Raw genomic sequence first — 23,378 nt, 5'->3', positions numbered from 1 at the left:
CTGCAAGACACACAGCCTCCCGCCTCTCCACCTCCATCCTCTGTGTAATTTACACGTCGCTTTATTTGCTTCAAATGCCCAGAAAGACAAGAGTCGGTGATGGGGCCCAAGGAAAAAAAAACACATCAGGCTTTGCAGCGGCTCCTACTGAGCCGTTCCTTCGCCCACGCTTTGGAAAGGAACCCAAAGGTAGCAGCACCTATAGAAGCTGCTGCTCCGGCGACGAAGGTGGAGCTTTGATGCGGGGTGCGGGCTCGGCAGACGGAGAGAGCGCACTCGGGGGCGGAGGCGCTTTGTTTTTCCCCTTCCGTAACTACGGAAAGAGGGATTTCCCTGGTTTGTTAGCGCGGCGGCCCCGCTCGTTCGGGGGGCCAAGGTTCACTTGGAGCTCGAGAAAAGGAAACGAGGCAGTGTGGTAGAAAAAGTGCGGTGAGTTCCGGGTAATGTGGGAAACAACGCGCAACAAAGCGAAGGCAGACAGCGAAAGCGTCCCAGAGTGACGAGGCGTTGGCAAGAAGTGGGCGCCCCAGCCTGTTCCTGAGGAATTCACCACGGGAGTTCGACGGGGCCGCGTGCACGTCGCGTAGAGGACTCCTTACCTCAAAAGAGGCGAGGCAGAGCCAGGACGGCGATCGGCTATGGTAGCCGAGAATGGTCCCGACGAGAAGCTGGTGGTGTCTAATTTGCGTCTGCGTCTTCTGGCCAAGTAAGGAGGGTAAAGGAGGAGCGAACCTAGATTGGAAAAGGCGCGGGTTTTTTCCCCGCAGCCCTTAGGAGTAGGCAGAGAGGGCTTCTGGAAAAGTTCGGCGGTCTTTCTCTGGCCGAAAGTGGCGGCAGCGTTTGCCCCGCCTCACCTGTTAAACGGTGCGCTCGATTGTTACACTTGATCGCGAATGGGAGGGATGGGGCATGGCGGGTAGGTCCTTAAGTGGCTTGACAGAACTTGCTAGTTACTGCTGGTTAAACATAACGTGGTCACCCTAATGGATGGATAACACAGCTATTCAGACAAGGGAGAAAAAGATCCTGTGTGGGGCATGTCAGATGGTACCCATCAGTGGAAATGGGAAACTCTGGCTTTGTGGGTTTTTTGAGCTTCTTGGTTTCAAATGTCTATGGGGATTCTCAGTCTCCAGGTCATGGTTGTCCCAAAGCTGCTTTTTCAAAAGGCAACTGAACTTTGTTTTTTCTTGAAGACATTTCACTTCTCATCCAAGAAGCTTCTTCGGTTCTGACTGAATGGTGGAGATCGAAAGGATTTATATTCTCTGACCATTAGCACTCTTTCTGAGTCATTGAGGCCACTTGGAGGTTTATTTGAGGGCACAGATAAACCTCCAAGTGACCTCAATGACCTTCAGAAAGAGTGCCAACAACCAGATGACTGCAAGGAATATAAATCCTTCCATTCTCCACCATTCAATCAGAACTGAAGAAGCTTCTTGGATGAGAAGCCAAATGTCTTCAAGGAAAAACAAAGTCCAGTTGCCTTTTGAAAAAGTATCTTTGGGTCTCAGTTCCAAGTCTTCTTTGAATTTTAATTGAAGGTTTTATCAAGGCAGTGGTGGATGTTGCCAGGACAGAAGAGCCATAGTATTCCAATTCACAACTGCTTTCTCACCTCAGAGAAGAAACAAATTTCTCTGCAGTTATTCTTATAGGTTCACAAGTGAGCATCACAGTTACAAATTTAATTTAATTGCTTCAGGAACATAGTTATTACAGTACTATATTGGCATCATCATCATCATCACCATCATCACAAATAATGCTCTTTGGGCTCTTAAATTAAGCTCATTCAATTGGTTAGTCCAGCAAGTGGAAAACAGAAAATGAACACCTAGATAAGTAAAGATTCTTACCTGCTCAGTAAGTCTCGCATTGAACTTATATCTAATTGGTGACTAAAGAAACTTTCTCGAATGCTTTACCTCCATTTTACTGTCACCCTTTGATACCATCAACCATGGTATCCTTCTGGAGTTGCTTGGGGGTTGGGAGTGGGAGTTTCTATGTCCGTGATGGTGAACCTATGGCACAAGTGCCAGAGGTGGCACCGCAGAACCCTCTCTGTGGGCATGTGCCCAGTCACCAGCTGCTCTTCTGGTTTCCAGTGCACCAGCCAGCTGGTCTTCTCGGGTGCCAGAGTGCCGGAAAACGGTCTGAGAACGGCCAAAAACCAGGCAATTTTTCAGGCATTTCCAAGCCGTTTTCAGGCTGTTTTCTGGCCATTTTCCCGGCCATTTTCCGGCTGTTTTTTGGGCCATTTTTGGCCCCAAATCCCTCTGTCTCCACAATGTGGTCAAGGCAGTTTTGGTGTCAAAAGTGGGCGAAACCCCAACTAAGATGAACTTAGAGCATTTGTTCAACCTGTTTCTGAATTTCATCACCATTAATTCAAGCATGTTGCCTAGAGAAGGGATATTAGCTTCAACCTTTAGTTCAAATCTTCTGATGCAGTGATTGGGAGTCAGAGGAGGGGAATGTTCTCTTCTATGGCTACATTTACTGGATAGAACTCCTCTTTAATACAAAAAGGAATTTATAACCTGTTTCATTAAACATAAAAAGCCATGAGGTGAAAAGGGCAGAATAACAGGTGTTTTACCACCTACTTTGTCCTCATTGTCAGGTCTTAAGGATTGAAAGCCTGCCAAAGATATTGGCCCACAATGTATTTTGTTTATCTTTGCAGAATAAACAGGAGAAACAGGCATGGCAATATGATTGATTTCATCATCAAATATCTAGCCAACATCTCAGCAAGCTATCAAAACTTCCATATGATTTAGCTTGGTCAGATCTCAGAATGCTTGGAATTATGTAGAAAAGTTTTGCTATGTAACAGTGGAATGATCCTCAAAAAAAGAAATTTTATTTTTCCCATACACTACCATGTACAATAGTACAACTAATAATGAAGTCTTATCAGTAGTTGATCAGATTTAAAGCATGTTTTTTTTTCTCCATCTTTCCCAATTCGTTTTTTACTTTCAGTTGGGATATAACGTATATCAAACAACAACATAGACTCTGGATAGTAGGATAGGAACATTTAGAAGCATTTATGTAAAGATCCATTATCCATAAAGTGGATAATGACTTCAGCACTAGTACTCCCTGTACTGCTAGTATTTCCTTTGATGAAAACAGGTGCTCTCCTGGTTTCTCTTGGGCACAATGTATTCATTTCTTTCCCAAGAGAAGATCATTCCTATCTGCAGCAGCAGCAACAAAGATAAAAGGTTTTTAAAAGTGTTTTTTGCCAGTGGCTCTACGATGTAACCTATCTGGGTTTCTATTTCCATATTCATTTGGTAGCATTTGGGTAATGGCAAAACCAGTTTCCAGTCATGTCATTCAGGAGGTTGCTTAACTCAGAAAACTTCCTCTGATTTATGAAAATTTGTTGTGCTCAGCCTCTGAACTGAAAGACCTCATGAATTTCAGGAATCTTCAAAATGGCAATATGATTCAAAGTTTTGATACCATGTTTATTCTTTATTAACCAGCTGAGACTTGTACTTGAAAATTTTGGAAATTATATCAATATAAACAATTATATATATTTATATGTTGAAACATACATATATGTGAATTGTTTGTCCTGCCAGTGAAAGAATGTCAAAATCATGCATTGAACAGTATTTCTTCTTTGCATATTACAGTACATGCAATTATCCAAGAGCCTCAAAACGTACGATTAAATTCAGTTATGCTTAATAGTGTTCTCCTGTGGGATCCATCAAATTTTTCTGAAGGAAATGTAACTTATACAATTCAATATGAAAGGTAAATGTGGTAAGAATGGATAATTTTCACAATACATATGAAAAATGTAATTTGTTTCTTTTATGCTATTCACATCTTATACAGCTGAAAGTATATTCTAGTTTATTCTCTCAATTTATCCATTTATATGGGAGGAAAATTCTTTGGATAACAACTTATAATATGAAATTTGAATTCTATTGTGCATATATTAAGAAAACATTTTAAAAAACAAAATATCATCAGGTATATTATCAAATATATCAGGTATTTTATGGATATATAATTATAATGTCTTCACATGCAACCTCTTCTGATTGCTTCTTTTACATCTTTTCCTTAACAGAGAATATCTGCTAAGAATGAAACAACAAAGTATAAAATGCCTTGTAGCTGAAAATGATGGGAACTGTGTAAGGAACTATCCCATTGCTTCAACTTTTTCATTAAAAATTAATTAATTTAATATTTCTACCCAATCTATCTTAATATATTATAAGGAGCTGGTAATGGTAAAGCATCAAGTAAACTGTGGAAAAAGAATCAGTCTGGTGTAGTGGTTAACACACCAGGCTAGAAACCAGACTGAGTTCTAGTCCTCCCAGCTGAGTGGCCTTGGGCCAGTCACACTCTCTGAGCCGTAGGAAACAGTCAATGGCAAACCACTTTTGAAATTCACATTCATCCTTGACCCTATCTCATCTTATTTTACCAGACACATTGCATTCACATTATTTTTATGTTCCTCCTAACAATCTAATTCCCATTTGCATGCAACAAAGTGCAGGAAAAATACATTATTATTTACAGACATTTTATTTATTTTTAAAAACATAAGTTATTTACATCTCACAGTGTCTTTTAAATCTCAAAATGTTTTTATCCATTTCTTTTCCTTAATCAGCATTTTGCCAAGGCATAAAAATTAATCTACTTGCTGCAGTTCGTTGCACTTATTATCACATGCATTTATTTGTTCATGCCATTTTTCGGCCAACATAATTATCTTTGATACGCTAATTTACAGATCCATAATCCATATTGTATTATACTATATTGTGTTTAGTTGCTAAATCTTGGCAACCCCCTGGACCATAGCACACCAGGCCCCCTTGTCCTCCCAGAGTTTGCCCAAATCCATGTCCCTTGCATTGATGACACTATCTAACCATCTCATCCTCTGCTGTCCCCTTCTCCTTCTGCCCTTAATCATTCCCCACATCAGGGATTTTTCCAATGAATCCTTCCTTATTTGGTGGCCAAAGTATTTGAACTTCAACTTCAGTATCTGTCCTTCCAAAGAACAGTCGGTGTTGATTTCCTTTAGGATTATTTTATCGTATACTGAGTGTAAATCATTTGAGTTCTCAGCCAACAGTCCACTATTGTATGTATACAAAAGTTCATGCATTTGTGTCCCTAAGCCAGGGGTCAAATGCTCCCGGTTCAGACCGGATCGCCCGATCCAGTAGCGATGGAGGCAGGTGGTTCGGAGAACCGGTAGCAAAAATCCCTGCCCCCCCCATGCCCAGCTGAGCCGCGTGATCATCAGAAGCTTTTTTTTTTACTTTTAAAAGCATTTTATCTACAGCCTCTTTGGCAGAAGAAGTCAACTCAGCTGGGATCGTCAGAAGCTTTTAAAAGAAAAAAAGCCTCTGCTGATCAGGCAACTCAGCTGAGATCATCAGAGGCTTTTAAAAGCATTTTTTTACAACCTCTTCGCCGAAGAGGTTGTAGAAAAAATGGTTTTAAAAGTAAAAAAAAAAAAAAGTTGGCCACGCCCACCCAGTCACATTATCCCCCCCCCCCCCACCAAGCCATGCCCACAGAACTGGTAGTAACAAATTTTAGATTTCACCACTACCCTAAGCACATCCCTAACAACACTATACATTTTTTGCATATTTGTCAATGAATGCATTAAACAGCCTAGAGCAAATTACAGTACATATTCTTGCTTTACTCCCTGCTCACCACTCACCAAACATACCATTTATTTTCCCATATGCTGCTCTTATATTTATACAAGAGGTTCCATAATTGAAGCTTATTGCTTTTATCCAATACTTTCTCTAAATCAACACACATTTTCTTGTTAACTTTCCTCAATACTTTATTGTTGTTTTAAAAAATGGTCTGCATACCTGTTGCCTGGCATAAAGCCAAGCTGTACTTCCCAAATTTGGCTTCCCCCTTGTATCCTTTCAATACAATTTTTTTCAAACAACTTCCAGGAATTCTTAACCAACTAACTCCTCTTCAGTTTTTACACTGACACTTTCTTTTCCCTTTATATAAGATAACAATAATGGCATTCTTCCAATTTTTTTTATTTATTTATTTATATGCCGCCCTTCTCCGGAGACTCCGGGCGGCTTACAGTGCGTTAAGCAATAGCCTTCATACTTTTGTATATTTTATACAAAGTCAGTTTATTGCCGCCACAAACTGGGTCTTCAATTTACCTACCTTAGAAAGGATGGAAGGCTGAGTCAACCTTGAGCCTGGCAGGATTCGAACTTACTTTAATTGCAGACAGCTGGTGTTAAATTACAGTGCTTTTAGTCTGCAGAGCTATCCAGGCTCCAATTCCCAGGAAGAGAAGCTGCTTAGCCACTCTACAAAGATTTTAACATTTTTCCAGTTACACCATCTGCACATGAAGCTTTTACCACTTTTTAAAACATTCTCATAGCAGTTAATTTCTTTTCTATCCATTTTTCCTTTTCTTTTACTGTGCAATGCAACACTATTAAACTCACATAAATCTGTAACATATGTTTCTAGCACTGTTTCACTTTGATTCCACCCAAATAAATTCACTTTTATTTTTTAACTATATTCATTCTGCTGGAGGTTTATTGCAAAACTTCAGTTTCGTTATCATTTTAGCAGTCATTCTCTTTTATTCATTTTTCCTCATATATAGTCTCTTTTATTTCATTATCCTATAAAGCATCCTTTTCATACTTTACCATTAGTGTAACTCCAGACACTTTTAGGGCACTTTGTAACAGCTTCCTCATTAACTTTCTTTATGTTTTGCATTAATTCTGTTAGGAGATTAACCAATTTCTAACACTAGTTCACAGATAATTTCTAGTCATAATTCTTGCAATTACAGGTAGTCCTCGATTTACAACAGTTTGTTTAGTGACCGTTCAAAGTTACAACGGTACTGAAAAAATTGACTTATGATAGTTTTTCACACTTACAACCTTTGCAGCATCCCCAGGATGGTTCATACTTATGACCATTGCTGTGTCCCAAGATCATGTGATTCCCTTTTGCAATCTCCTGATAAGCAAAGTCAATGGGGAAGCCAGATTCACTTAACAACTAGATTACTAATTTATTAATTACAGTGATTCACTTAACAACTGTGGCAAGAAAGGTAATAAAATGGAGCAAAATTCACTTAACAAATGTTTCACTTAGCAACAGAAATTTTGGGCTCCATTTTGGTCGTAAGTCGAGGACTACCTGCACTCAAGTTTTATTTTTTCACTTCTTTCCTTTTCTTTCAAGTTCATTTTCCCACAGATCCACTTCTGATGCTATCAAAAATAATCTGTCCCTCATTCAAAACCTCTCACCATGCAATTATTTATCAGCTTTACTCCATAGTACCAAGTCACCTTCATTTAGATTTATTGTAAATTTATTCCCTTATTAAAAAAAAAGAAGAAGAGTAGGTTAGGTTAATGATAAGGACAAAATAATTGGGTTTGCAGATTTGGCTATTATTTTTTTCAAGGTCGACTCAGCCTTCCATCCTTTCTAAGGTGGGTAAAATGAGGACCCGGTTTGTGGGGGCAATAAGCTGACTTTGTATAAAATATACAAAAGTATGAAGGCTATTGCTTAACGCATTGTAAGCCGCCCTGAGTCTCCGGAGAAGGGCGGCATATAAAAATAAAAAAAATAAAAAATAAAAAAACAACTACAGTTCTCTTGGTCAATCCTAAATGTTAATAAACCTCAAACCTGAATATTTAAGAAAGTAAAAATGGAGTTTTGACTTTCTTAGGAGAATATCTATGTGTGCACAATTATTGGGAAACTATTAGTGTGCAGAATTATTATGTAACTAAATGAAGAATGAAAATTTGCCCATCTCATTTATTTGCATCTGTTAAAGTGAGGATAATAAACAACTGAAAATGTACAAATAAACATTTCTGACATTTCAAAACAAAAAATCAGTGACCAATATAGCCACCCTTCTTTTCAATAACAGTCATAATCTTTCCATTCATGGAGTCTGTCCGTTTCTTAATCTGTTGGTGATCAACTTTTTGTACAGCAACAACCACAACTCTCCCCAGACACTCTTCAACAGATGTACTGTTTTCATTCCCTGTAAATCTCCTGTTTAAGGGCCCACAAGTTCTCAATAGGATTTAGGTCAGGTGAGGAAGGGGATCATGTCATTATCTTTCATCTTTAATGCCTAACCTTTATTGCCTAACCACGCAGTGGAGTACTTTGATGCATGCGATGGAGCATTGTCCTGCATAAAAATCTTCTTGAAACATGCAGACTTTTTCCTGTACCACTGCTTGAAGAAAGTGTCTTCTAAAAACTGGCAGGAGGTTTGGGAGTTGATTTTGAGTCCATCTTCAACCTGAAGAGGTCCAACTAACTCATCTTTAGTACCAGCCCATACCAGTATCCCACCTCCACCTTGCTGGCGTCTGAGTCAAAGTGGAGCTCTGTGCCCATTACTAATCCAGCCACGGGCCCATCCATCTACTCCGTCAAGAGTCACTCTCATCTCATCAGACCATAAAACCTTTGAAAAATATGTCTTCAGATATTTCTTGGCGCAGTCTTGCTGTTTCACTTATGTGTCTTGTTCAGTGGTGGTCGGATTTCAGCCTTCCTTACCTTGGGCATGTCTCTGAGCACTGAACACCTTGAACTTCTGGGCACTCCAAGTAGGTTGCAGTTCTGAAATATGACAGCACTGGAGGATAATGGCTTCCTGATAGCTTCATGTTTGACTCTTTTCAAATCTTTGGCAGTTAAGATCTGTCTTTTTTTCTCAACACATTTCTTGCAACCCGGTTGACTATTTGCAATAAAACGTTTGATGGTTCTGTGATCACGCCCCAATATCTTAGCAATTTCAACAGTGCTGTATCTCTGAAAGACTTTTTACATTTTTCATTTCTCTGATTTTTCAGAGTCAGCTAAATCTCTTTTTTGGCCCATTTTGTTTGAGGAAAAGAAGCTGCCTAATAATTATGCACACCTTGATATAGGGTGTGGATCTCCTTAAGCCACACCTTCCTTCATTACACAAATACACACTACCTGATATGTTTATATCCCCTAAGCATTCAAGTTTACACAGCTTCGAGGTGGAAAATATTAATAAAAATGTTGATATGGTCAAAATGCTCACTTGCCTAATAATTTTGCATATGGTGTACATCCCATTAATGAAGAAGTACTTTCAGAATACAAAAATTTTGGAGGAACTTTACAGTTAAGAATAACTTCATTGAAATCTCTTCATCATATATAGATATTAACAACCTTTTTCTAGAATATTATCTTCATTTGTACGAATTTATCTGAAGCTAAAAATCTTTAATATTGTTGTTAATTCTGTAAATTGCTTTTTAACTTTTAAACATGTTTTTTATTGGGATGTGTGTGGTTTAACTTTGTCCTTTTCTTTTTTATTCATTTCCATCTTTATTTGATAATGTTGTTTACTTCAATTAAAAAGAATATAAATAAGGAAATACTTTTCTATGTAATACATCACAAATGTACTGTCAAATTAAATGGCTAAAGATCAGCCCTAATTTCTATCTAAAATTCATCCTGAATAAAAAGAACTTGACTTCTTAGTAGACAGGCATAAAAAAAATTTATTCTAATCAGTATAAGATGTTTCTGTTGATATAAGTTAAATCTGCAAATGAATATTATTGTTCAGCATATGAAAGAAAGCTGTTTATCCTCATAGATAATTTTGTTTCCTTTTTTAAAAGTAGTTTGAAGTCAGATTTCATTGACTTGTGCCGAAGAATATACTTCACAGAATGCAATATTTCAAATACACCTAAATACAGCCTTGCTAATTTAAGAATTAGAGCTGAATTTGAGAATAAACAATCACATTGGATATATTTTAACTTCACACCATTCAAGGACAGTAAGTTATTCTTTTAATTCCCTATTATAATGTATATAGCTTTGAAGTATTATAGCACAGAACTATTTTTACAACTGTCATGATGAGAGGATACTATTTTTTAAAAAAATGTCAGGTTTGAATCTTGTCGGACTTTACTATTCTAGTAAGGTATGGTGATAAGTTGCCACTGATATTTTATCAGGGTTAATAAAGTTCATCCACCCTCTTAATATTGGGACTAATGAATAGCTTTAACAAAGTTTGAGAATGAAAGGCTTAAAAGCCCTGCCTCCATCCTCCCCAGAAAAAGTTAAAATTAGGAAATTATAATATTACATATTTCACAGAAGCTGTTTCCTTTCTTACAATTTGCTTCTGCATATTTGCCCTGAGGAATTTGAATATTTTTCTTTAGTAATAAAACGTTGGTCTTAATTCTTAGTCCAAAATGAAACTAATCTCCTATATCACTTTATGTTCTCGATTAAAATCATTTTTCTTGCTTCAAATGGCAGAGTTTCCTACAGAAACAAACTGTATTATTAAGAGGTCTCTCATATTGTTACCTACCAGAATCTCAGGTCAGCTGCAAAAATGCTTTAAAAGCCAGCTGTTCTTACCCTTTCTATCTGTTTTCAACAGAACACAGAAGTGAGAGGGAGGAGGATTTGAATAATGGCTAGATGTCTGCAGGGCAGGCTTGAAAAACTAAAGATGATGTTATGACATTGCGTTCAATGTTGCAATCTTTAATTATTTTGTTATGTTAACTTTTTAAAATTACATCCTGCAAGACACCCCTGGTAATAGGTATGCTGAATTGTTATAATATTCAGATCTTACATTACTGCCCCTTCCAAGCATCGTACTTGGGAAATTTAAAGACTTTTAAAAAATTGTGGGAACCATGACAATATTTACTGCAATCCTGGGAGTCCTGTTTTTTTATTTTACTACTGACTACTCAACCTGCTAATATCATTTCATCAAGTTTACCATTAAATCAAAGGCACATTTTAAAGATGCCTTCAAATATAAATGGGAAAAAGTTCCTTCCTGATTTTTTTTCAGTGACAGTTCTGTGTTAATGTCAAAGACTTCTCAAAAGTAACTAAATGTAAATATATAAAAAAGCTTGGTTTTAAGAAATCTCTCGAGAATTGATTATCAACCTTGAGTATCAGGAATAAAATTAGTAATAGACTTCATTCAAAATATAGGAACTGATTCAGACATACATGGAGCTCAGAGCATAGTACATTTAATTTATTCTATTTGCCAGAGATTGCAATCGAGTTGTGATAGTTTTGTGTATCTAAGTGAGCCATAATGCAAAAGTGAATACCTAAAGAAAATCTGAACAACAGTGACTGGCACAAACTTATCTAAACATTTGTTAGATGTTTCTTTGCTTGCACATGGCTTTTGCGTTTTGCCTTTTCTCACAATCACTTATCTGAATTGCTGGCTTTGGAATGCTATCCTCCCTTCTTCACTTTTGGAACTGCAAAAAGGCCTAACTAAGGGTGGGGGGGTAGACAATGTTTGTTCTTATTTTTAATCCAAACTTTTGCTCATCAGTAACCTGGACACCAACCTGAATCACCAAGATTGAGTTTTCAAGTATTGCTTTAGTTCCTTTTTTTGTTGCTTCTTCTCAGATGTTCAAAGGTACTTTTTAAGAGGCAATTGGACTATCTGGTTTTTCTTTGAAGACTTTTCGCTTCTTCAGCTCTGGCTGGATGGTGGAGGAAGGATTTATACTCCTTGCAGATAGCTGATCATTTGCATTCTTTTAGAGAATCGTTGAGGCCACCTGGAGGTGTCTGGATCACTTGAGTAGTGCAAATGGATGTGGAGCCTTTTTGGAACTGTTGAAAGGACTGCATTGTAGACTGGAGATAGATGGTGTTGTATGCCTCCCCCTCTGTTGAGAGAGGACTGTTCAATTTTGACACAGATGACCTCTTTGACCCCTCTTTCAAACTAGCCGTCCTTTCTGTCCAAAAGGTGGACTTTGCTGTCTTCAAACAAAACCGACCTTCTCTCTAACTTCTCAAATATTTTATCTCCCAAAGTTTACCTGCCAGTTTGTTAGTGATCCCAGGGAGTTTAGGGTGGGTTTCCCCCTCTCCATTTCACCATGTGCCTGGGGCCTCCCCAGGGGCAGGGGAGGAATTACATATACAATGCTGTAAGAATTGTGTTCTCAAACATGGCAGTTCACCCTGCCAGTGGAAACAGAGCATGCAATACAGATATCAGCAATAATATTGTCTCTGTAAACAACTTGATGGTTTTAGACTGAATTCTATAATTCTGAATCTGCTGTTTCTGTTAATCTAATTCTTATTCCAAATGTTTCTTGTCTGGGATTCAGCTGTTTAAAAGTTCAATGGCAGGATTTCAAAGCTGATCTTAGTGTTGGCAGATATTAAAACCTGAGAAAACAAGCCTAATTGATTTTTTAAAAGTTTAATTGACTTGAACTGGGATCAAATACACTGTTGGCATTTTTATCCTTTATTTAAATTTAAATATTTTTCTAATAATAAATAATTGCAAAAAGCAGTGAAAATAAGACTGTCCAGCTCTCCATAACCTTAGTGAATGAGACAAAGTGGTCACATGCTTTAAAAAAAAAAAAGAAACCTATGTAAAAGCCTATTTCCTTAGCAAATCCTACTTTAGCCACTTGCTTTTTAAGTTCATGCATTTATGGGACGTGGTGGCTCAATGGCTAAGATGCTGAGCTTGTCAATCAAAAAGTTGGCAGTTCAGTGGTTTGAATCCCTAGTGCTGCGTAACGGGGTGAGCTCCTGTTACTTGTCCCAGCTTCTGCAAACCTAGCAGTTTGAAAGCACGTAAAAATGCAAGTAGAAAAATAGAGACTACCTTTGGTGGGAAGGTAACAGCGTTCCGTGCGCCTTCGGTGTTTAGTCATGCCCGCCACATGACCACAGAGACATCTTCGGACAGCGCTGGCTCTTCAGCTGTGAAATGGAGATGAGCATTGCATCCTAGAGTCGCGAACGACTAGCACATATGTGCGAGGGGAACCTTTACCTTTACCTTATACATGTTGCAAAAGAAATTTCTTATTTGGTTCTATTTCTTAATATTTTGTGGTCATGAATTGTTTTGAGATAATAGGCATAAATTCTTTCGATGCATTTTTCTCACCGTGTTTTGAGAAGCTATGAGAAATGATGGGTTTGGTTTGATAGCCATTTGCTGATTATTTTTCTAAAGCTAGTATTAATAATTGCATTTGAAGTGTGCTATGATTGCAGGGAGCTAAGTCTTCTAATCATACGTTCACTTTTTTAATGCACTTTCCTTTACATATGCAGCAGATTCCAGTCACAAACAGGGGAGCCACAAACCTTCTGTTTAATAAAAGTACAGGCTAGTAAAACTCAACATTCAGGGCTGTTGCTTAGCATCTTTAGGAAAAAGAAACAGAGATCAAGAAGAGCAGGTAGGCACAGGGTGTAAAATGTAAAGAAAAGCACAAGAATATTAATTTGTTGAGTAATTGTTGCTAGGTAAGTATGAAAAATATACGATTATATTTTAAATTTTTAAATGAATAAATAGGAAAGAAGATAATTATATGTCATGCTGTATATTTAAGTGGATTATAGAAAGAGTAAAAATAAGTATCTTCTTTTGTTTCCTCCAACTCATTTAGCAACCATTATACCCCCTATTGTACAAATTATACCCAGAAAACCTGGAATCTTGGATGTTTATCTCCAAAGCCTTCCTGTTATACTAAATGATAACAGATACTCCTTGAAGGATTTTTATGGTTCAATGGTTTACAAGATAAAAATTTGGATGAATGCTAGTGAACAGGTAATATTTGATGATATGTAGAAGTGGGCTTCTTTGATGCTTAAATACAATAAATTTCTGTATACAATAAATAAAGAAAAACTCTGATTTTTTTTTTAATAAATAGCAAAAGGGTGATTAAAATTTTGATTTTAGAAAGTTACAAATAGACTAAAGATCCAGATAACTTTGAAATAAAAATTTGGAATTAATTATAAAAAATCCTTCCTGTGGGAAAATGCTTTTCTTTTCTTTTGTTTTAAATAAGATAAGATTGGAAAATTGGACATTTAAAGGCAACTAGAAGGAACTAAAAATGCAACTAAAGGCAAAGTACATTCAAACACAACTTATAGATTGGAACAAAATAATGGGCAAAACATTGGATATTTTTGAACAATGGGTTTAGATATTAATTTTAATAGTGTCTGCCTTTATACAGTGTGTTTAAAAAAACAAGCTCTACCTGACAAGAGTGGCTTGAAAGTGGATTTAAAAATAACAGGCTACAAGAATGACATGGTAGTGTTGTAGCATGTTTTTTCTATGTTTCATCATTGTGACTACAGGGCTACTATATTAACATGAGTTGACATACTTTTGGAACAGGATTTCTAACCTGGGCACCCTTCAGATGTGTGGAGTCCAAGATGCAGAATTCCCTAACCAACATTGCCATTGTTGCGAAAGTAGAATTTGATTTAGACATATATCTGGGTTACGAAAGGCTGTTGTGAACTCTAGCAGTAGAAATGTATTGAGATTGTCAATTGAAAATAAAACTCCTATGATTTGATTATATTGTGATTTTCTGTTTCTTTCCAATTAGGTTATTATCAATGTGACTACACCACACACTTTATATGTAATATCTGACCTAGATACTGGAATAACATATTGTCTTAAGGCTCAAGTATTTATTGAAGAATTGAATAAACCTGGAGAGTGGAGTAAAGCCACTTGTACCCAAACAATTAATAGTACTAATATAGTAGGTAAGAGCCCCAACCCCACCAGTCTTTAAGAAGGCTCTGAAGATCTGATTCTTCCGGTTGACACTGGGCCAGAATGATATATAAGCTGATTGCAATATGAGTTCTGCATTTTGTCCCTTGTGTGGTACATTTTATTATTTTGTCTTTTTCAGTTATTTTTTTAAAATCTTGTTAGTGCCCCGAGTGATTAATTGAATGGGCTACCATATAAACTGAACAAATAAATAAACTATAAACCATTGCAAGTATCCTTTGGAAACCTTTAGCTGTCTTGAGTGTTCTATGGATATAATTTTGAAACCTAAATTGTAACAATAAATATTTAAATCTTGGGTTTTGCAATAGGGCAGGGGTGGGCAATTGTGGCCCTTTTACAACCTGTAAAAGTCCTGAGACAGCTTCTGGGAGTTGAAGTCCACAGGTTGTAAAAGGGCGACAGTTGCCCACCCCTGCAATAGGGCAAAGCCAGCATACAACCTGTTGTTGTTTCTTCTCTGCAGCTCACATTAGATATACAGTAATGCTGTTCACAACTATGAAACTAAAGATATTATTAGATTTCAAGCTATATGCATTATGTGTTCCATAATAAATAAATAGAACAATTTTGTTTTTTTCTTCCTTGCAGGGACAGATCAAGTAACAGTGACAGTTATTTTCCTAACAGTATTGGCATTCATTTTTTTCTGCTGTTGTATGATTGGTTGTACTTATCGCTGGATTAAATATTGCTTTTTCCCTTCATATTCTTTGCCACAACATTTCATTCAGGTTTGTATATTCCTCACTGTCTGGGTGTCTGTGTCTGTGTCTGTGTAAAAATAATTGGTATAATTTACCAAACCAAATGTGATGGCTACTGAAGCAGAATGGCCCATGAATGTTGTTCTGAAGTGTCAGAGTTACAAGCCTTGAGTAAACAACTCTGCTTTCATGGTCAAAGATGTAGACAACAGTGTTTCTCAAACTTGGCAACATTAACTTGTGTGAACATCAGTTTCCATAATTCCTAGCCAAACATGCTTTTTAAGAATTTAGCTATGTTGGCTGAGGTATTTCTTGGAGCTGAAATTATACTGTATATCTTAAAATTTGTGTGCTGCTCTAGAGAGCTACAGAATGCATCGAAGAACACTGTAATGTTACTGGAACAGATGTAGCTGAATCTTTTGGGTTAGAGGGAAACCTTCTAGAACAGCTAAAACAGTGGGTATTGATTGTTGTTTTTTTAATAAAAATCCTGTATTATTTTTGTGTTGTCAGCCAAGTGTTCTCACAAATCTTCATTTGAGATTGTTTATGAGATTTGAAGGGTTCTACCATATAAAATTCTGCAGGAGTTTTTGTGACCTGAAAAAATAGCTGATTTTTGCAATAGCCAATGAAGAGTGTGCATGCTTTTCTTTCCACTGAGTAGTACAGCTCAAAACAGAGAAGCACAAATAACTTCCTGATTTCAATTCCCTGCATAATATTATCCATTAGTGCAGTCTTTCTCAACCAGGATTCTGAGTGGTCCCTAGAGGGTCCTTGAGAGATTGTGTTGGAAAAACACAAACATTATTTTTTAACTTCATAAATTGCCAATACTAGCACCTTCAGTGATGGAAATTTTTACATACCCTGTCTCAGCTTCAGACCTACCACTTCACTGTCATTGTAAATGTAAAATGTGGATTATATGGATTAGAAGTTAATTGTGTTGCAAAATCTTCATATTTTTTACAATTTTTATGCAGAGGTTCCTTGTGATCTCAAAATTATCTCAAGGATTCCTCCAGGGTAAAAGGGTTAGGAAAAGCTGCATTAGAAGCTCAGTGAGAGAGTAGAACTTAAAATGATTGTGCTGAGTCCTTTTTCTGTGGATGAGCAACTATCATTCATTTGCCTTGCTTGGCAAGATTCATGATAATGCAGTTTGAGATTTTTTGCAAGTGTGCTGACAGATAGCAAAAGAGAGTGATTGTGCAATGAATGCCTGATAGGTAATTTTTAATTATAAGTGAGTTTTTTAAAATATGACATTATTGGAATCTAACTGGCTGAATCCTCTGGAATGGGACATCAGGGGGAACATTCTGATTTAAAATGTTTGTCAAAACAAGATGGCTATTTCTAATTTGTTTCTTTGTCTTCATCCGCAGTTTTTAAACCATCCTTATCATAGTTCACAATTTCTTGAATCCCAGTCACAGGAAGAGGATCATAACTATGATATGCTTACTGTTCTTTCGGAGAGGTCAAAACAGTGTAATAGTAAATCGGAAAATAAAATGAGCAACATAAAACAGGAGCTGCAAGGATCTCAAGAAGACACCATTAGACCTAAAGAAATTTCAAGTTGTACAACCTTCCTTCATGTTTGAAACTTGGGAATAATATACTGTACTTTAAGGAACTTATTGGAATTTACAAAATGACACTTAACACTTTGCACATTATCAAGTCATTAATAGTGGAGTTTTTTTACTTGATAAAAATTTTATATGATTTTCTATTTTTGAAATTTATTTATACTAAAGCCTTAATTTTAGAATAAAATGTAATAAGTAAACAAGTTTGTTATGAGAATAGTATAACATTTAAAATATTCTGAATATACTTTATTCAGTAGTATTTGCTCTTTTATTTTGAAGAGCATTTAACCAAAATAAAAGTATTCTTCTAGATTTTCATTTGTGTTTTATTTTTTATTTCATTCAGAGAGAGAATGATGAATCAGGAAAACAAACACCCATCCATAAATCAAGCATAATAAAAACTTCCATAACTACCTTTCATAAGTTTCATAATACTTTCTTGTACTTTATACTTTAACCCCTCATTTTCTTTAAAACCTCTTCCTTGCATTTATAAACAAATGTTTAACACTTCATCAAATTAATTTATCAATTAAGAAAAATTCCATTAAGCGCTATTAGAAAAAAATGAAAATATTAATCTTTAAGCCCTTCAAACATTATCCCTCAAATTAATTTCTTATCTTTTTCATCTTGATCATAATATCATAGCTTATCACTTTCTCTAAAAATACAATAAAACTCTTCTTCCCATATCTTCCCCATAAACAATTCTTTAAAGCCTCACCATTCAATCCTAGTCAAGAAAAAACTCATTAAAAGCTTTCAGAAAAGACAGTATCATATACAATTTAATTTTAATCAAATAGGCCCACTTTGTAAGCCTTCATTTTAGTTTTAAAGGTCTTGTTTATTCATTTTAGGTAATATCTCAAAAATTTATTTCTTCTATTTTTTTTTGCTTTTTTCAAGAATGCCTTCATGGGTACAAGTCACGCAGGGGTGGGTTCTAAATTTTTTTACTACCGGTTCTGTGGGCGTGGCTTATTTTGTCATATCGTCAGCTACCGGCTCAACCGAACCGGGAGGAACCCATCACTGAAATCACTTCCTTTGTAAATCCAAAGTAAAAAAATTGCCAGTCACTTTACTGAGTTTAAGATCCATGTATCGATGTCATTTTTCTGGTTTATTATTTGTATATCCATTTTAACTAATGAAACGATAGCCAGTTTCATTTGTTGATATGGTATAACATCTTGGTTAATATCATTTTTAGATCCTGTAGTTTTAAAGTCTGATTTTCAAGTTATATCTTCTATCTCTTCTTTTGTCCACTTTTATTAATCAGAAAGTCTAAAGAGTAAGTGCTGGATATCGTCTTGTCAAATATCTTTAAATTCTTGCAGAGTTAAAATATTTTTCTCCATTCTCTATTAGTGAGAATTGTTTAATTACAAAGTTTAATTCTTTCTGGTTGCCTGTAATAATTATCCTTCAAAGTGTCCTCTCATCAAGTTTTTCTGTCATCCAGAATATTTCCTAAGAAGAGATTTCTTAGACTTAGACTCAGAACTTCATGTACTTTAATAAGATTTTAAACAAACAAAAAGAAATATGCTTATAACTTGTTTTGTGTCCAATCAAAATTGTATGCGTTAAAATATTTCCAAAATCAACATTCTAATCCAGTGGTTCCCAAACTTTTTTGGCCATGCCCCACTAAGCATCTCTAAAATCCTGATGCCCCACCAGCCCGGTGACATATAATTATTACTATTCAAAAAGTGAACTCCTACTCATGCGGAGGAAGCCTAAAAGGCCATTAACTTGGTTTAAACAAGATTCCAAATTCCACGTTGGGAATCACTGTTTTAATCACTCTTTTGCTGCTTATTTCCAAATTTTAAAAAGTTATTAAGTTTTAAACTTATATAAATCTTCTTTCATTGTGGATTATAGGCAAACTATCTGGTGTAAGGAAATGTCCTTCTGAAAGTTCTTAATATCCGAAAAGTGATTTATAAGACATTTCCAATAAAAGTGGTTAAGAGCAGAGGTGGATTCTACTTACCTTTACTACCGGTTCGCAACAGGGCCGCATGTGCATGCGCAGAAGCGTTTTGATGACGTCAGGGTCAGTGGGCGGAGCCTCCTGCCAGTTTTACTATGAACCAGGGGCAACCCACCACTGGTTAAGAGGAAAGATGGGCACACCCAGTCTCCTTATGAAAGGCTCTGACCACAGCTTGGACAAAGCTGTTTCTGCCAGCTCCCAGAATTCTCAAACCTGCTGTAGACCATTACTTTAAGGCCTTGTCCCAGAGAGCATCTGTAAAGAGCCCTGGGCAATATGAAGTCCTTTTCTAGAAAAGAATTCAGGATGTTAATTCCTTTACCACTGCACTTTCCACTACACTTTTTTTTTTTAATTTTATTTATATGCCGCCCTTCTCCGGAGACTCAGGGTGGCTTACAATGCGCTAAGCAATAGCCTTCATACTTTTGTATATTTTATACGAAGTCAGCTTATTGCCCCCACAAACTGGGTCCTCAATTTACCTACCTTAGAAAGGATGGAAGGCTGAGTCAACCTTGAGCCTTGGCGAGATTTGAACCTGCAGTAATTGCAGGCAGCTGTTCTTAATAACAGGGTGCTTTAGACCACTGTACTGCCAAGGCCCTTGTTGGCTCCAAAGACACAAAGACTCCAAAGACTCCAAAGAACTTGTTGGCTCCAAAGACACAAAGCCATGTTAGTTTGCCATTCATCCCTGGAAGAGTGTCTATTTCTGATGAATATTGGGAGGCAAGGAGGCCTCTTCCTTCTAACTGGTATACACAATAAATTGTTCTCTGAAGGAGCAGTATTGGCATTTACTGTTGTGAATTCAGTTCTGAATGGTCCATATTTATAAATGCCTCCGAGTTAAAAACTGGGGCCAGGGGACTGGGTGAAGGTAGTAGTCAAGTAACAGTCTCCCTTTTTAATGATATTTGATTCTTCTTCCCATTAGAAATAACATAGGCTTATGGATCAGAATTCTCCAAAGGATTCCAATGAGGGCATCATTTCTCTTCAGAAAGAGAAATTATAACAATTCCTTCCTGTCCCACAGATTAGGAATTCTCTTGCTCCAATTGTATAAGGGCAACAGTTGTCATTCCTACAGCATTGGCTTGAAATTCCTGTAAATTGTAAAAGATACTTCCATGTTCTTTTCTAAGTCTAAATTCCCCTTCCTATTTAGGGAGTTTCTGGAAGAGTTATCCCTTTCTTAGGCCAAAGGATACTGAATGGAGATTGGTAATCTCTTATAAAAATCATATGCCAATTAGCATTTAGGAGCCAAATGATATGGTAATATGAATATCTAAAAATTCCTTTTGCAATGTAATAGTTGGTAGAGCCTTGGTAGTACAGTGGTCTAAAGCACCCTGTTATTAAGACCAGCTGCCTGCAATTACTGCAGGTTCAAATCTCGCCAAGCTCAAGGTTGACTCAGCCTTCCATCCTTTCTAAGGTAGGTAAATTGAGGACCCAGTTGTGGGGGCAATAAGCTGACTTTGTATAAATATACAAAAGTATGAAGGCTATTGCTTAGCGCATTGTAAGCCACCCTGAGTCTCCGGAGAAGGGCGGCATATAAATCAAATTAAAAAAAAAAAATAGTTTAGGGAAGTTAATCCAACAAATCCAGTTATACTGGAGATTGCCTATAAGAAGGGCAATTTGATTAGTTTGTATCTTTCTTCTGGAAGGGGAGCTTCCTTCAATGAAGTGATTTTATTACTAAGGGGTTGGTTGCTATATAATCAACTCTGCCTTTATTTGAGTTCTATTTGCCCCATCAGTTTCTAACAGCCCACCCTTCAGTTTCTCCCCAAAATAATGCATTGTCCTTGAGAAACATATTGTCAAGTCTTCAATGTTTTGATTCAAGAAAATTTCTCAAAGAGGCATGACAAAGTTTTAAGCATCAACTATGTTTGCATAGTAAGAACTGATGGCCAAATCTGGCCTTAAATTCATGCCCCAGCATACCAGATCCCAAATTATGCAATCTGGGACAGGAAGATCATTTAATTACAATTTATTCAGAACCTTCTGATAAAAGGCAGATCCTCTAATGCAAACAGTAGGTATCACCTTGCATTCTCTTTTATAGTTAACACATCAAAGGAAAATACAAAAGAAAAGTTGATAGGATAAACACATCCCCATCTGGGTTTGAACAGCAGGTGAGTTTTTGCATATAGAGCATCAGTTACTATTTGTCAAAATTTTATCAATGCTTTACAGAAGCTCCAGGCAGCAAAAGGTGGCAAAAAAGAGGGAGAACTCCTGCCACCCTTCTTACAGTAAACGAGTAGTAAGAATGGGGCTGATTTAATTAGATCTCTGATTTAGGATTTAGCATTTGGAAGTATTCTATTTGCTCCTAATGGTTTGAGAACGTTAGGAATGTATAAAAGCATAATACTAAAAGTGTCTAGATCAGGGGTGTCAAACTCAATGCCCACAGGCTAAATATGGCCCATGTGGTGCTTAGATCTGGCCCACTGTGCTGGCCTGGAAAAAGCAAAGGACTGGCCCATCGTGCCTCTGCCAGTGTGGCCCCCCCGTGCCCCATTTTCAGCCATGACGGCCTCCTGCAGCCCACTGCCAGCAAAAAAACAGCTCTGGGGTGTGTGCGCTCCCCCCCCGCACCTGATTTTTGGCCACGATGGCCTCCTGCAGCCTGACCACCCCCCCCAGCTCCGTTTTCACTGGCAGAAGGCTGCCAAAACAAACTAAAAACAAAACAAAAGGAGAAATGTTTTCCCTTTTGCATTTGAGCATGCAAGAAGGGACCGGAAAGGAGAAAGGGAAAGAGGAAAGACAAAGAAAAAGAAGGGAAGATGGGAAGAGAGCAAGGAAAGAAAAATAAGGAAAGGGGAAGGAAGAAGAAAGGAGAAGGAAGAGGGAAGGAAAAAGAAAAGGAAGGAAGGAAGGAAGGAAGGAAGGAAGGAAGGAAGGAAGGAAGGAAGGAAGGAAGGAAGGAAGGAAGGAAGGAAGGAAGATTATAGAGTGAGGGAGGGTCTCAGGGAAGTCCTGCCTTAGTACTTGGCCACCACAGGTGCTCCCAATGTGAGTCCTGTGTCATGCCCACCCTGGCCACCCCCATCCTGGCCACCCGCCCCACCCCTGCTCCCTGGCCCTCTGAGGTCAAAAACAACCCTGATGTGGCCCTCAATAAAATTTGAGTTTGACACCCCTGATCTAGATTGATAGAAGAGAATATTTGAGGTTCAAGATTGAACTGTGAGGTCCTTGTATTCTCTCAGCTTGGTGGTTTTCTTGCAGACATTTCATTACCAAACTAGGTAACATCATCAGTGCTAGTATCATCAGTGAGAGCACCAAAGACCCCACAGAGACTGGATTTTTAACCAAGGGTTGTTTGAAACATGTGTTTTTATTCTATCTGGCCCATTCTATTTTGACACCTGCCCTAATAAAAGAGGGTCTAAATCAGTGGTGGGTTGCCCCCTGTTCACACCAGTTCTATAGAACTGGTAGTAAAACCGGCAGGAGGCCCCGCCCACCGACCCCGACATCACCAAAATGCTTTTGTGCATGCGCAGAAGAGCACATGCGCATGCGTGTGTGGCCCCACTGCAAACCAGTAATAAAGATAAGTAGAACCCACCCCTGCCACCAAGCCACACCCACAGCACCATTAGTAAAAAAAATTGAATCCCACCACTGAGTTTCTCCCATCTCAGAAAGCGTAAGACGTTTACATTCTACTTTCTATAATTGTTTTCAAAGATCGGCCTTTAACTTAACAGGGTTAAACCCCTCCCCCTTTTATTCAGAAAAACACTTATGAGGCTGAGAAATACAGCAATCAGGCTGTCTTCCAGTCTAGTGCAGTCCATTCCTTAGATTTATATCATTGAAAGCAGCAGTGTTTCTAAGATAGCTCAATTGTTATTTATGCATTGCACTAAGAAAGTGTGTTTCCCTCATTTGCATCTGTTCAGATGAGTAGCTCTTTTGAATTTCCAAAGCAGCCAAAGATTTTAGCTCAATTATTGCTCTGTCAAAGTGTAACCTAACATTCAGCTGAATGTTCTTTTACTCTCCTGTCAAACGCGCAATGCTTTTATTTAATCTTATTTAAACAGAAAAAGGAAAATACTAGTGAAAACGAATAAGAAAAGCCTGCTCCTCAGCGTGCTCCTCTGCACTTTCTATCCTCTATAAGTGAATAAAGGTTTCCTTGTGTGGGTGCTGGGCACATCCTAGCGGTTGCAGCCTGGTTAATCATG

General features: G+C 37.4%; 1 protein-coding gene across 1 annotated transcript; it reads left to right on the top strand.

Annotated features, from left to right (window-relative positions):
• Positions 1-429: 429 nt before the first annotated feature.
• LOC139316697 (interleukin-10 receptor subunit beta-like) lies at positions 430-17,288 on the top strand. Its single transcript, XM_070943548.1, has 7 exons — positions 430-706; positions 3,669-3,792; positions 9,780-9,943; positions 13,620-13,786; positions 14,595-14,760; positions 15,389-15,531; positions 16,905-17,288. Exons 1-7 carry the CDS (start codon positions 652-654, stop codon positions 17,124-17,126), a joined length of 1,041 nt encoding a protein of 346 aa, XP_070799649.1. The 5' UTR covers positions 430-651; the 3' UTR covers positions 17,127-17,288.
• Positions 17,289-23,378: the final 6,090 nt, after the last annotated feature.

This window comes from Pituophis catenifer, unplaced genomic scaffold (assembly GCF_029215685.1).
Source record: "Pituophis catenifer annectens isolate HBS135680 unplaced genomic scaffold, rPitCat1.0.hap2 SCAF_4, whole genome shotgun sequence".
In the NCBI taxonomy this organism is placed as follows: Eukaryota; Metazoa; Chordata; class Lepidosauria; order Squamata; family Colubridae; genus Pituophis; species Pituophis catenifer.
This window is presented reverse-complemented; position numbering and strand designations above follow the sequence as displayed.